Source organism: Rhopalosiphum maidis, chromosome 1 (genome assembly GCF_003676215.2).
Source record: "Rhopalosiphum maidis isolate BTI-1 chromosome 1, ASM367621v3, whole genome shotgun sequence".
Lineage (NCBI taxonomy): Eukaryota > Metazoa > Arthropoda > Insecta > Hemiptera > Aphididae > Rhopalosiphum > Rhopalosiphum maidis.
The window spans coordinates 38,516,274-38,532,266 of NC_040877.1; the positions used below are offsets into that span (position 1 = coordinate 38,516,274).

The following is a 15,993-nucleotide window of genomic DNA, read 5'->3' on the forward strand; positions in this document are numbered from 1 at the left end:
AGTCATATCACTGTTTAAGTGTTTTAAACAATGCATTAAATTCAGAACTTGACGATGAATATCAGAATATGAAACCAACCACCGACGTTGTTAGATTTGAAAACGAAAACGAAATTAATCACATAGCATAAGCTTACAGAGTTACAGGAGATAAATAAATCAATTTAATGTTTTATTTAATATGTTATTCTGTTAAATATATTTCTGATACTTATTAAAAAAAAATAATAGGCATTGATAAAGCGTGTGATCTACCGAGAAAACAGTAGATAACTAGTTAAATAAAAATTATAAATAAATATGTAATAATAACGTAACTCAATTAAAAAATACCTAACTATATTAAATACATTAAAGTTTTTTGTGTCTACAAAACAATTAGTATTAGTCAAAGTGTATAAATAATGTTCAAAATATAATAATTGTTACAATATTACACTTTATAAAACATAAACTTTTTTTATATATTCCAAAAAAGCGGTAGCCGAGCAGTACCAATATTTAATTAAATGGCGTGATAATAGATTTTCATTAGTGCTATGCATTTTTCTTAATATTTTAAATTTTAATATTGACTATAAACATTCTATTGTTAGCGTGTTATCCCCATTTACGGGATTCACGAAATTTTCAGAATGATTGACAGTTAAATGATTATAGCTCCTTCGAAATGTATGAATATTTAAAAAATTATATACAATTAAATATTTTTTTAGGATATAATGTAATCTAATAGGCATAAATGCAATTACCTATAATCAAGCAATTTTGTTTACATTAATATGATGGTATTTTCAAAAAGTCACTCAAACTTAATGAGGAAGTTATTGTCAAAAAACTTCAAAATGCTCGACTTTTTAAAAAATTGCATTTTTAATTTAAAATATTAAAAATTTACTTTTTAAATATTTTTTTTTTGTTTTGTTAATTTTTTTTTCATGCTTAACATTTTTAGAAGAAATAGATTAAAATAATAAGCAATTAAAATCAAAATGTACAGGTATATTATATTAATATCTTTGTCATCTTAAACTTTATAAATAGATAATGGTGTTAGTGTAGTGTGTGATACTGCAATCTACCCGCTCGTTTCTGGTGTAACGTGTGATTACCCCAAAGATATTACAAGGGCTCAAATGTATTTCAAAAAGATTTACCCGCATAAAATTAAAAAAATATTCAATTTTAAATCACACACACATATATAAATTTAGTCTCATCGTTATTTATGTTTATGTACCCTGCGTCCTCCCGTATCTTATAATAAAGCAATGAACAAATCTAGTTCACTTTTCTGCCACATCTTCCAACAATACTGATCTAAATGTGACTAAACATGTTAAAAAAAATAGTTACTATTACACTATTCAAATATTCCAAAGTATTATTCTATATTATATTCGAGGTTAAAAATTACATAGACAACCCAACTCAACCACCTCTAATTAAAAGTGTAGCAGGCGCTATACCTCTACTAAGTATTAAGGATAGCCGCCACTGTAACAAAGTAAAACTCACATCGAAAAACACATACGCGAACACAACACAGACACAAGCACAACATAGAGTATATAGACTAAAATAAAAATATCAAAAAGTAAGTTATCGTAGGTCTTGCCGCCTTGGTAAATATTTATCATTTATCATAATGGCTATTTTGTTGTAATATTTTATTCAACTGTTATACAACTTAATATACATTGTTTAACCTAAGGATTCAAATCTACTTTCCCGCAATAAAATGAAATGAAATAAAAATAACTGCAGTAGATATAGTATACTGCACGAGTACTAATTTTGCATATTTTGTATTTTAAAAAATAATAGTACCTGTGTAATATCGTATAACGACTACGCAACTATAAAAATAAATATTAGATTTTTATTCATTGAACTTTTTTTTTTGAAATACCCCCTAATTTAATACATCAGTAATATATAGTATGTATATTAGCTGTATAAGCTTTTGTTTTAATATTTTTTTTTTATTTTTATAGTAGGTGAACATAATAATATACGACCATGCTATACCACCGATATCATGGTATGACAAAGGTTATATTTAATAATATATATAAAAATATATAAGATTTAGTACCATTGATCTTTACTCTTTAATTATTTTGAATAAAAATTAACAAGTACATGTTTTAAACAAATATCTTTCTCTCAGTTCTTTTTTTAAGATACTCATTATTATGTTAGATAATTATTAATGATCTTGTAAAAATTTTAAATGAATTGTTTATCAGCATCTAACTAATAATATATCTAGTTTTACATAATGTTATATATAAGCTTACTGACTATTGCTTACGGATACATTTTAATTTGTACTAATAATGACTCAAATGTTCAGCAGAAGTCTCCAAAGTTAGATAAAATGCGCAGTGAATAATAATAGTAAATTGTAATTATTAAATAGTTAACATAATATATTCTATTTTCACAAAATATACGAAACATTAAATCGTATTATATTAAATTATCTCAATTTAACGGATGCACGTAGAAGGTACATAATGGGTAACTTATAATACCCATATAATTCATCATTATTAGTTTTAAACGACACAATGTCTTCGTCTTAACGAATAACTATTAACTAAATAATGTATTATTATTAAATAGCTATTTAACGATCTGCATTTCAAATTATCGGGCTTCCGGTCTCGTCAAAATATACAATGCAAACAGTAATGTGTAAATCGTATTGTTAGGTAGTAGCTGCAGCAGCATTTACAAGCACCTACCTATCCAAACTACTTTCTTAAATGCCATATTATTGTGAACGCCTTTTTAAATCGCAAATGGGCAACACCATACAAATACTAACAATTACACCGACGTTCGACCTGACGGAAATGCTAACTGTCTAAATAATATCTCCCACGGCTCGCATGCGAATATACATTATAGGTAAACAGGGTTTACGCGTGGGTTTGCGGTGGGGCGAAGTTAAAGCGAGCAAAGCTATTAGTATCTCATTAGCTTGGATGTATAGTAACATTTTGCAGTACAATAATATATGTTTGACAAAAAGACATACGTCGATAAGTATATTATTTCCTGTACGACGTGACTATTATACGGGTCTGTTGGTGGGCTTTGTGCGTTGCTGCTTCTACCTCATCGGGTAGCTCCAGTCCAACGATTTAATATTATTGTTACATAGACATCGCTCCTGTGCACTACTATACTGCAATCGTCTCCAGTCGAATTTTCTTGCGACAGTTATTACGCTAACTCTATTAGTCTTTTCTGCCAACATTTTTTTTTGTTTTTATACCGCAAATCCGTCATAAATTGTACATTTTTTCATCCGTAACACCATGAACTCGTCGAAGAATTCGTCCAGCAACAACAACAATAATAGCATGCAGGACTACTACATAAAGCGGCAAAAGAACAACGAGGCGGCCAAGACTAGCAGATTAAAGAAAAAGGAACAAGAAATAGAAATTGCCAAGAAGAAGCAAAAACTCGAGATTACTTACGTAAAACTGCAAAAACAAATAAATCGTATGCAATCGGTCCGTGCTTAATAATGCAAATTATTCAAGGTAAGACAATTAGTTAAATTTCAGTATGTTTCAATATATATATATATATATTGTATATATTATTGTTGAGATGATTGAATAATTTTTTATAATTTTCTTCAACATATAATTATTACGTATATACTTACCGTTTATTAGTGTATTTAACTAGGTATAAACTAATATACTATCTATATTATAATATATATTATTATATTAACCAGGTATAATACTAGTATAGTGCAATAAATTCATGTTAAGAAAAATATAAATATTTTTAAATTAATAAAAAACAATTTTCATTTAAAATATTTTTTATAAAAGTAAATAGTAAAATTCGATTTACAGACAAGAATATAGTTGTGGTAATCAGAAATATTCTCGAAATAAAATATTTCAATATATTAAAATTAAAATAATAGTAACAAATTAGTTATAGCTTACCTATACATTTTAATTAAACCGTTTGCTTATATATTGTGACGATAATGTTAGAATTTCAAATGTTATTGATGTATTTAAATTTAACTTTTATTAATATAATACAAAGTAATAATAATTATTAAAATATATACTTAATATAAAAAATATATTTTGTTTTATTTTAAATATTTCATATCTGCAGACGACGGGTAAAATATTTAAACAGCTTTGATATTTGTATACGTTAACCTCAATGTTTAATTTTTTATTTATGATATTTATATTAGTATATTTAAAATTTTTATAACGCTCGATTTTGAATTATATTTTTATATTTTAAATATTTATAATGATAAAAAAAATAATAATTTATTTAATATTTGTACTATATTAAAATTGTACACGGATGATGAAGTTATGGGAGGTATCCGACAAGGAAAAACGTCCTAAATTTAAAAATGTCAAACCTATTAGATTAATTAGAAGAAAAATAAATATACCCAATCTTTTACTATATAGGTAATATTGAGAAATATATCCATTAGAAAGATAGATACCTGAGGAAATATAAAAAAAAAAACGGTGTAATAATTAATTCAGTAATTATGTTATTTAATATTTGTATTTTTTAACTTTTTATAATATAATTTGTCAAAATACTTTATTTATTAAACATAATGTTTTTTTACGATTGAGTAGCTATATACCTTTTGATTATAGAATTTACGTATACAGCACATTTATGTAATTGGTTTATATGTCCTTTTATCCTATGGATAATTAATGACGTGTATTGGTATATTTACGTATTACGTAATTAATGGATTTTGATATTTCGATATTTAGTAACTGCATGTACTTTGATGTGCTTACAAAAATGTTATTTATTTTTTTTAAATTACTTCATTGACTGATACTCTCCAAAATATTAAGTAGGTATTCTGGTGTTAAGATGTTAATAGTAAGTTACTGCCCAGCAACCCTGATTATTGTACCATCATTGTTCAGGTTGAATGATTTGTAATAAAGGATTAACGTACTCTACTATATAAAGTAGCTATTCATTTTGTTTTATATTTTTTTTATAAAGTATTGAAATATTGTATTTCTAGGATTTAATTTCACAGTTTGTACTGTTCATAGCTGTAAAGGCAATTATATTATAATTTATAGGTAGTTATACTAAATACTAAGAACTATAATAACTAATGAGCCATACAGACGTATACCTACATACAAGAGTATTTAATTTAAATTGTATTTAAAATTTAAATAAAACTTAAACGTAGCTACCTATACTATCAGTCATCAAATGTCCATACAATGGGTACACTGGCGATGATATTAATTAAATTCGTCATTATTCACGAACAAAGTAAAAAACTAATCACATAAAAATATTCATTATTATCTAATATAAAACCACTTCTAAGAATACAAAACAAAAATCATCAACAATATTATCAAATCATTAATTATTATATTAGAATAATTGTTAATTATAATTTATAATAGCATAAAATAATATGTAAGTATAATATTATAATATAAAAATTTATTATTTTTAAGACATAGTATTAAGATAAAAATAATATTTTTATTTATATAATTAATTCAAGTAAAAGTAATAATATATATATTTTATAATTTATAGTAATTAGTAGGTATTTAAGACGGATACTATAATGATACAATATGATAGAAAAACATATAAATACATTATATTTTTATAACAGTGATGTAGGTACAGTAGGTACACAGAAATTTCAAACAGCATAGGGTGGTATATATAATAGTATGTGTACTTAATAAAAAAATTTCATTTTTAGTGTAAAATTCTAAAATTGGTGGACCTGGTGGAGATGTAAGAATTTTGAACGCTTATAAAAACGCTCATTGGTGGCATTCTGCAAACTCTGAAAAAGTTATACCTATACAGTATACACATTACTACTTTTTAAACTTAAATTAGGTATTTTAAATTAACAGTCGCCTACTTAAAATACGAAAACAATTTTTTTTTAATTTTCTATTTAACATATTTACATGTTATAACATTATATTGAGCTCTTAGGTATAATTATTAAAAATTTTAAAATTTATTTTTTATACGTATACAATTGTATATTAAAATTTATATAGAACATTTTTTGGTCAAAATATATTCAATTTTGCAATATTTATTAATTATATTGTTACATTAATATATTTTTAGTATATTTATTAAAAAAATGATATTTACACATTTAGAGTAAAATTGTAAATGACACTTATAATAAAGAGGTAGACAGTAAAGGGAATTTCATTTTAATACGTTGTTGACAAAAATCCTAAGAATAGACCCTGCTATATACAATTATTAATCAATTTTTTTCTTTATTAGATAAGGCTTCAATTTATTGTTCTAATGAAATAAATTTATTTATTTATTAATTTAATTGTTTTATATATTTCAGAATATACACAAGTTCCCAGAGTTATCGGCAATCTCAGATCACATTATTGGAAATATAAAAATAAGTAAAAATGGCGTTCCCTAGTCATATGGTTTTTTTTTATTATTAATTTTAAATTTTAATTAATTAGATATACATAAATATTTATAATAATAATAAGTATATAGAAAGCATGTGCACAGATTGTTATCTTTAAAGCGTATTACGTTTATATAATCATAATAATACACAGGTGTTATAATTTACAAATAAACAATGATTTATAAACGTAAATGCGTGTCCGGATCCACGTACTATAGTTACAGCGTAATTATTTTTAAATTTGCATTAATTTATTGTAATAAATATTTTATCATCTGCTAAATTTCTCAGCTCATACACATTGCACTTATTTTATTTTTTTTATAGTTATTACTATTCTTATGATATTATTAATTATTATTATTATTTAATCACTTCTTGCCATTTATTTATCATGCAATACTAAATTATAGTATGATATGTATTTTAGTGTTGTAAAATTTAATTGGATAACACGCTTATATATTTTAATTTTTAATTATATTTGATAATCTTGTAAACTGTAAGTTTTTATTTATTTTTTTATGCTTTTAATAAAATAACATTATAATTTTACCTGGTTTATCTACTTATTTTTTGTATATAGTTGAGTAATTGAGTTAGTTCAGTATATATTAATGTTAATTATTAGGTATATACTATATGGGTTTAATTATTAATAGGTATTTGGTAAATCATTGGTTATCTGATATTTTTGCGGAATCACACTAATTTTGTTGTGCATTAATTATAATTTTATGTCTTTATTTCATGTCAAAATAATTTGAACATTTAGTTTAACTTTAGTAGCAATGCAGACATTCTAAGTTGTCAACATATTATTAGAAAATTATTAAAAAAAATAGTGACACTTGGAGTGACAACAACCATAATATTATTATTATGACTATTTTGTATTGTTTATCAGCAGTATAAAAATGTATGCATAGATTATTTATAGTAGTTTTTTTACTGCATTGTCTACATTAGTTTTAAATAGGCGGGTAGGTCCTCTATTAACGTGAGAAGCTATTAAATCAATTTTTGCATTTTTATTTTAATATTATTAGCAATATAGCTATATCATTGACAAAATATTTTAATGAAAATCTATACTGCCGTATATTATAAATACCACCAATAAATAAACACTACAGTCAGTACAGGGTAGGTACTATAAGTACCACAAGTATAGTACATATTTGACTCTGTATCTACAAAAGTGCAGATTTGTAGGTTCAGGTATAGTATTATAATTATAAAATAATAACTTAATGGTAAACACTAAACACAATTTAATATTATTAACAAATATATAATTTAAAAGTAAAATATCATAAATAAGTACCTATTATAGATTTATAGGTACCTATATGGCTATATATTATGACTGTATCTACAGTATAAATTAAATACATATGTACCTAGGTAGGTAATAATATTGATAATATTATAAGTATAATATATTTATAATAATTATACATAAATACATACTACATTACTATCCAGTATCCACATAATAATACATTAATACTAATTTACTTTGTGCACATGGCTATATGTTACCTAAGTATATTAGTTTAGAATAAAATTGATGATTTTTTTTGTAAGAGAATAGTCTTTATTTGAAAGATTCTCTACAATATCAAAATGATCTACTCCATTTATCTTTTCTTCTATTACTTCTAAACCAAGTTTGTCCAGAAACTGTAATACATAAAAAAATTATGTATAAAGGTAATAGGTATACAGTAGGTATACATATTTGTAGGGGTGTATTTAAGGAAGGAGCCCATGTTCCCCCTCCATTCACTGTATTGTATAATACTTATTTTTATTATATGAGATATTTTACAACTCTACGCCCAATGTACGCAAATTTGAACTTTTTGTTTGTGCCCCCCCCCCCATTAAGACATTTCTAAATACACCTCTGCGTATAGAGTTGAAACTTGTTGGGTTTGTTTATTAAAATAGTAAAAATAGTCATATTTTATTTGTATAAGGTTGCCATAAGTTATAGAAAATAAATTAGTTATTATAATTGAATATAATTTAGACCTTAGTTTGCAATTTGGTTAGAAAAAGAGTTTAAGAAGAGGCAAATAAACGGAAATTTAATTTGACAAAAGATAACTTATAATAAAATGACTTATTATAATCATTATATTTTTATAAGATATATTGTAATAATAATAACTATTATTTACATAAAAAATGGGTTTTAAAAACACCAAGAGACTTATCTATAAATTGTACCGGTTTTTTAAATTTTCTTTTTTATATACATAATAATGAATTATATTAGTTATTTCTATTTATATTGATCTTGCTTTGTTATTCTGGTAAATTTTAAATAATAATATCACTTATTAGACCAGAGTACTCTCAAATTATAAAAATAAATATGTAGGTACTAGGTATAGGCAAAGGTAATTGAGTGGCAATAATTCTGATTTGTTTAGTACCTACTAAAATGGAAATGTAATAACTAGTCAATTATAATATAATAACAAAAAAAAAAATAAAAATAACTAACTTTGGCAAACTGTTTTGATTGAAAATGGAAAGCTGGAGAATCATTTTCTGCGTAAACTACAAGAACTTGTACATGAAACTTTGCCATAATATGTGTAAAATCAAGTCCATAGAGATTATTCAGTGGACTTAGTTGTAGACAAGTCTCTCTGAAAACAAACATATTTTTTGAACTTACAAAAAATTGATTATTAATAGTATAAAGGATATTATTTTTCGAGATAGCATCAGTGTAAATTAAATATTATTGTTTATACGTTTTTTAATTAAAAAAATAATTCAATAATAGGGTTACAATAATTACTAAAGTATAGTACTTGTTCAGCTTCAGTGCTTTATTGATAGATGTCTCCAATAATGGATTAAGATCAAATACACCGCTGATGAGTATAAATCCTTTAACACCAATATTTTCATTTATTTCAGTATGAATCATAGATGAAGCTAAATGAGCACCTGCTGAATGCCCTCCCAACCAAATATTTCTGGTTGCAAAAAATATACAATTATATCATTATATTGAAACAATTGATACCTAACTTGAATTATTATTATGAATTAACATCAATAATTATACTCAAGTACATATATAATAAAATATTTAAAGTGCTGAAATCCAAATAAATTTAAACCTAAGTTAGTGTAATTTTATTAGATTAGCTTACTTGTATTTTAAACAATCCTTTAAATATGACAACAATTGATGAATTTCCTCGACTATATTAAACAGAGTAACTAAAATAAAAAATATTTTTTAGGTATGTTTGTTAAGTAGCTGATTTTTAGATTCTGAGTAGAGCAATGAATGTACGAGTATTAATTTTACTGTTAAGTGTTTTATTTTTGTGTGTCATCATCTTTTGAAGCAATAAAAATCCTTTGATTTTGTATTTCTAAGACGGTTTATTGAAAATTGGATCTAGTTGGTACTTTAAGAAGGAGGGGATTAAAAATAAAAACTCCTAGCACTTTTCAAAATAATTGAAAAAAAAAATTGAGGAAAACTGAAAAACCAAAAACTTTTATGCAAAACAAATTTTAAAAAAACAGAATATTCATACTCGCATTTACTAAACAAAATTTTTAAAACATTTTGACTGTTGTGCTATTTATTGATACTTAAAATTACCAAATTTTTTTTAGTAATTTTTCAATTTTTGTTTTTACATTGAAAATTTAACATAATTTCCTTCATATTAATTTGTTCTTACTGAAATATTAAAAATAATATTGGATCTATTAAATCTAAATATATACATATATATATATATACATACTTTTTTATAGACATTATATGTAATTCAAATTTGAACAAAATTAGATAAATCTTATTTAAACAAAAGATTAGGATTCTAGTAATTTTATTGTTATTCAAAAATATAACTTTTTTTATATATTATTATTTATTATACTCTCTTTCTATGTATAATGCCACTTTAAAAATATTTAAATTAATTTTAAGCTATTTCCTATTTTATACCAAAAAACTATTAAGTGTTCTACAATTAAATTAGTTTTAACTTAAACATTAAAAGTTAATGGCAATAGTATATAATTTAGGTAATATAATAAATGCAAAAACTAATCACAAAATATAGATACTTCGTAATATAGGCTTTAAAAAAGTCATATCAAATCATGTTTTGTATGTAATGATTTATCATTGAATTTAAATTTAATACTTGCATTACCTATATTGACTTATTCAATGACAAGGTACACTCAACAGTTACAATAAAATAATGGTTATTTACTTGTTCGCTATTTTTTTTTTTTTAATTCTAACATATATGAGAGAATAATAATATGTACCTTTTGGTGCAAGATCATAGCCAGGAATAACTACTCGAATTCCAGAATTTACCAATGGTTCTACACAATAGGCAGAAATGTCTTTGTTTAAGTCTTGCCAATACCCTCCATGAATATAAACAAAAGTATAATCCGAAGAAGTCAGTTCATCTTCATATACATCTAAAAGCTGTTGATCACCAGGTCCATATCTAATATTTGTTTTTATATGATACCTAGATTTCTTAATTTGTTCACTAACTAAAAATATTTAAATTAGGTTACATAAACATCTGTGTTTACAAAAATATATTTGTTTGTTGTTTGTTTTTATATTTATTCATTACTGCTAATATAACTTACTCAACTGAACTATTTCAATATGTTTATTGACTACCATATCCGGATGCATTCGTTTACACCATGAGCTTGGTGTGTATAGAATTTCATTACTTTTAGTCTAACAATAAAAAAAAAATAAAACAATATATTAAAATATATTTATAAATATTATAAAGCAAATTTAAAGTACTTTTCCGTCCATTTGATTTTAGATTCTTAATTTTTTACTATAATAATTCCTGACCAATGTTTTATATATACTAGTTATCTTTAAAAATTAAATAAATAATATAAGTCATACTGTTACATAATGGTTACCAGTGCATAATATAACGTTATTGCACATTACTATATTAGGTGTATGGTAAATAATTTTAGAAAACTTATGATGAAAATAATATAGATCAATTACTAGTTATAAGTATTAGGTTTCAGTAATATAATACTCAAATATAAAATACAAATTTCCATTTATATACAATATATTAAATAATCAATCATATAATTTTATAATTTATTAAATACATAAATAATCAAATGCTTTTAATTTGTGAGCAAATAAATATTTTAAAATTCAATGATTTTACCATCTAAGTGATTAAGACAATAATATAATATCAGTTATAAATGTATCATTATGACATATAAAATTGAAATTTAATGTATAAATATTAGAATAATTTAATAGTTATTAAATAGTTTGTTAATAACTATATTATTTATTATTGAAAAAAACAACAAGAAATATTTTTAAGTGTAAGTTATACTTTATTACAGGCACATATATTTAACAATTTCATTAAATGCATTAACTACATATATTCTCTAATAATTTTATATTTTAACAGTCTCATTGTTTTTCACATTATTAAGTTGTTCATATCGAATATAAATATTTAATTTTAAACTAATTGTAAAAAAAATATATACATATTTAAAAATATCTATAGTCAGGGTTTTATTAAAAATGTATTATTATTGATCAATAAAATTTGGAAATTATCATTTTAGATGTATTCAATATTAATCTAAAAATTTATTAAGATAAAATCTTAAACCTTCAATACTTTCATCTCGACATGATTTCCCGTGTTTTTCGGCAGATAATAAATACTCCTTAGCTAATACAACAGGTACTCCAATTAACGTTGACAGTTCTTGAGCACTTAATGATCCATTTTCTTGTAATGCTTCAACAGTTTTTTTCAATACAACAGACTCATCACATGAAGATGATTGTAAAGCTAATACTCCACTGTCAAATTTTCTTAGTTTTACAGGCGATAATTGGTCAGTATTCATCATATAACATGCATGCATTAAATCTTCAGGTGATAAAAGATCTAATCCTCTAGCTCTATTTACTCGACAATAAACCTCTGCAAGAGCCATTGTACCACCTACTTCTTCTAATGAAACTTGAATAATTTTGATTATTTCTTTACATAATGTGGTATAATATGCATTTGAATCAGTGAATGATGATCTGGTAACTGGGTCATCAACACCAAGACCTAATAGGTAAGACTTGAAGCGCACTGTTTCATCATCACTAATAGCCCCTTGTTTTTCTTTAATTTTTTCAGAAATATTTTTACTTAATGCTACCATATCTTTAGCTGTAATCATAAGTCTGTCTAAGTCTTTAAAAGCGTCTGTTATACTAATATCAGATGCTTTTTGTTTTTCATAGATATTTTTTTCAATTCCTCCAATTCCTGTTCGAATTTGGCGGGTAGTCTTATGAACGGACCACATTTTTTCTTTTATAGTCTTCTGAAAGATATCAAAAAAACTATCAGGAATTTTATCCTTAAAATCAAGTTTGATATACTCGCTTTTGGCACAAGAAACAGGGCCTGGATTTTCATTATCAGAGGGTAATAAATGAACAAGGATAGTTTTAGTTTTCGAACCAAATAAAGTGTCAGTAACTGTAGTTTCAATGTATACTATATACCGAAGCTGTAAAGATAACCACGCATCGCCAGACGTCCAGAAAAGACGTGTGCCGGTTAAAATTATATTACCACGGTGAAACGAAGTTTTATAATTGCCATCGTACAAAGTAATATTGCTGTGACGACATAAAACGGTCTCGGCTGGATCAGGCTTGACATATTCAAATCGGTCCATATTAAATATATAAATCAAATAATTTCCAATATATAATTTTAAAAAGTATGAAAATACGATTATTTTTAAAGACCCGATAGGTAGTTATGTACACGAATTATAAAACACTTAAAACAATAATTTTATCCTTTAAAGGTTTTAAAATTCATATTTCACAGTGGTCAATATTCAAAGAACCGCAGTTCACTGTTTTACACAAGTCGGCGATAGTTGATCGATTCATATTTGATATTTGAAATAGAAATCTGAAATTAATAAGATCTTATCACCTTACTGATATCAATATCTGCCAAAACAATAACTGAGTAACGTAAAAATCATAGAATATTCTGTGTAAAAATCACGAATTATGATAAGACGGATAAGCTGATATTGACTTGTGAGATAAACCTGACTACTAGTAACTACAAACGGCTACAACAGACTATTCAGTTTTACTATTTTCTATGGGCACAATATTAGAGAACTATTAAATATAAAAAATACTCATTCTTTGGTTTAAAATAACTTAATTTACAACTGATGTATACATGTACTGATTAATATAGTTGTTAAGTAAAGATTAATATACAAATATTAAGAACTTTAAATATATTTCATATACCTATAGTTTCATACAAAATGGGATTGATGACAGTTTTGAAGAAAATGAAGCAGAAGGAAAAAGAGATGAGAATCTTAATTTTGTATCCTTTTTTTAAAAAACATGTGTACTATTTATCACTTATTATGATTATTTTTTTCAATTTTATTGAATTAAACAAATTTACTTATTACAACATAGGTACCATAGATAACTAGTGAGAAGTTTACAGGTTTATGTTTATTTAAAAATTAAATAGGTATTGTTTATTTATCTTTAATATTCTTACTAAATCAGAGGTTTGGATAATGCTGGTAAAACCACTATATTAAAGAAATACAATGGAGAGCCAACTAATACAATTGAACCAACCTTGGGTTTTAACATTAAAACATTAGATCATAAAAGGTAACTAATCAAATAATTAGTATTATGCATTAGATTCTTTAGTCTAAACTTCTGGGGACATTGATGGTATATTTTTCATAGTATTCACGAAATAATGAACTCCATTAGTATTAAAATAAACTGTACATCTATTATTTTTTCTATCATATTAATTATCATATTTTTTTCAGTTATAAACTAAACGTATGGGATGTTGGTGGTCAAAAGTCATTGCGATCATATTGGCGTAATTATTTTGAAAGTACTGATGGCCTTATATGGGTTGTTGACAGTGCTGACAAGAGAAGACTGGGGGATTGTACTAATGAATTGCATAGTTTAATTGAAGAAGAGGTATTTTAAAATATATCTACAGGGATAAACATGCATCAGATTTTGATGGTTTTAAAAAAATATCAAAATTACAAAAAACAATAACGTACCATTAAGGGGATTAGATTCTAAGTTTTTTTGTCTCCTCCTTCATATATGAATATGAAATGTAGTAAAAAGTAAAAATTACTCATTTTGCTTCTTCAAAATAATTTAAGTTGTAAAATAATGAAGATTATAGTAACAGTTTTTAATCAGTGTGAAGTTTACATAAGATTGGTTTGGCCATTTTTTATTTAATTTAATTTTAATTATTTTAAAAATATTTATAATTAAGAAGTTAAATTTAAAAAAAAAATACCTTTTCAATCTCATGTAATTTAGTCTTAAAATCAAATTTGTTGTAATTAGGAGAATCTTTATAGATTGAACTAATGGAAGATAAATGAGTAGTTTTTACTACCTTAGCTGTATGAAAGGCAGAGACAGCAAATATTTGAAATATTGGTACTCAAATCTACCAAATACCTTAATTAATAACAATATAAAATATACAATATAAATATTGTAAGATATTTTTCAAACATACTTTAATAAACGTCATCCTATTATTTTTTGTGTTCATCATTGATAAGCTATGTTTAAATATGAATGAATTATTGATTTATCAAATTTTATATTTTATATTTTATATTTTCAGAGATTGGCTGGAGCTACATTATTGATATTTGCTAATAAACAAGATTTACCAGGTGCTTTATCATCAGAAGAAATAAAAGAGGTACATTTTTAAAAATATAACACAAAAACTTCTAAAAAAAGTATTTTATTATATTAAATTTAGGTGTTGCAATTAGATCGAATTAAAACTCATCATTGGAAAATAATACATTGTAGTGCATACACTGGAGAAAACTTGTTGGAAGGTATTAATTGGATGGTTAGTGATATCTCTGCTAGAATATTCACTCTTGACTAAAAATGTTTTAAAAATTAAAATTAAATACTTTTTGTGTACAACAAATTGAGTTTAAACATTCCTTCATAAAGTGTTTGTATTATTTTCATTACTGATAAAATAGTCGTACATAAATATAATATATAAATAAATAATAATTAATATAGGTACATAATATAATAAATATTTTTAATTTTAATTTTGTCTTTTTTAAAAGAATGCATTAATTTTATAATAAGCTTATTGTGTTTTTATTATATTATTAAATGTTTATATTTTATACTTGTTATTTATCCTGTTGTGTTTAACATAATAACATATTAAAATTTAAACTTAAATTGTAAATTGTGATGTTTTTTATTAAACATTCTTATAAATTAAGAACTAGTTAAATAATATGATGATTTATGATATAATAAAACTTCTATCTAATATAAGTTTTTT

At 24.2% G+C, this 15,993-nt stretch overlaps 3 protein-coding genes across 5 annotated transcripts; 1 reads left to right on the top strand and 2 right to left on the bottom strand.

The window, feature by feature from the left end:
• Window positions 1–5,619: 5,619 nt before the first annotated feature.
• On the bottom strand, window positions 5,620–11,401 carry LOC113547915 (kynurenine formamidase). 3 transcript variants are annotated; one of them, XM_026948504.1, is made up of 8 exons: window positions 11,343–11,354; window positions 11,174–11,270; window positions 10,832–11,071; window positions 9,685–9,754; window positions 9,337–9,504; window positions 9,021–9,168; window positions 8,048–8,188; window positions 5,620–5,881 (listed from the first exon to the last, which is right to left on the bottom strand). In XM_026948504.1, the coding sequence occupies exons 1-7, from the start codon at window positions 11,352–11,354 to the stop codon at window positions 8,057–8,059; spliced, it is 867 nt and encodes a 288-aa protein (XP_026804305.1). In that variant the 3' UTR covers window positions 5,620–5,881; window positions 8,048–8,056. The 3 variants fall into 3 exon arrangements, 2 of the variants coding, with proteins under 2 accessions (XP_026804305.1, XP_026804306.1); XR_003404861.1 differs by having other exon boundaries at window positions 5,819–5,881; window positions 7,976–8,188; XM_026948505.1 differs by lacking the exon at window positions 8,048–8,188 and having other exon boundaries at window positions 11,343–11,401.
• Window positions 11,402–11,948: 547 nt separating this feature from the next.
• On the bottom strand, window positions 11,949–13,532 carry LOC113548473 (vacuolar protein-sorting-associated protein 36). The gene has a single exon (XM_026949364.1). The coding sequence runs from the start codon at window positions 13,286–13,288 to the stop codon at window positions 12,176–12,178; it is 1,113 nt and encodes a 370-aa protein (XP_026805165.1). The 5' UTR covers window positions 13,289–13,532; the 3' UTR covers window positions 11,949–12,175.
• Window positions 13,533–13,680: 148 nt separating this feature from the next.
• On the top strand, window positions 13,681–15,715 carry LOC113548086 (ADP-ribosylation factor-like protein 2). The gene is made up of 5 exons (XM_026948754.1): window positions 13,681–13,974; window positions 14,169–14,279; window positions 14,450–14,612; window positions 15,292–15,372; window positions 15,436–15,715. Exons 1-5 carry the CDS (start codon window positions 13,910–13,912, stop codon window positions 15,568–15,570), a joined length of 555 nt encoding a protein of 184 aa, XP_026804555.1. The 5' UTR covers window positions 13,681–13,909; the 3' UTR covers window positions 15,571–15,715.
• Window positions 15,716–15,993: the final 278 nt, after the last annotated feature.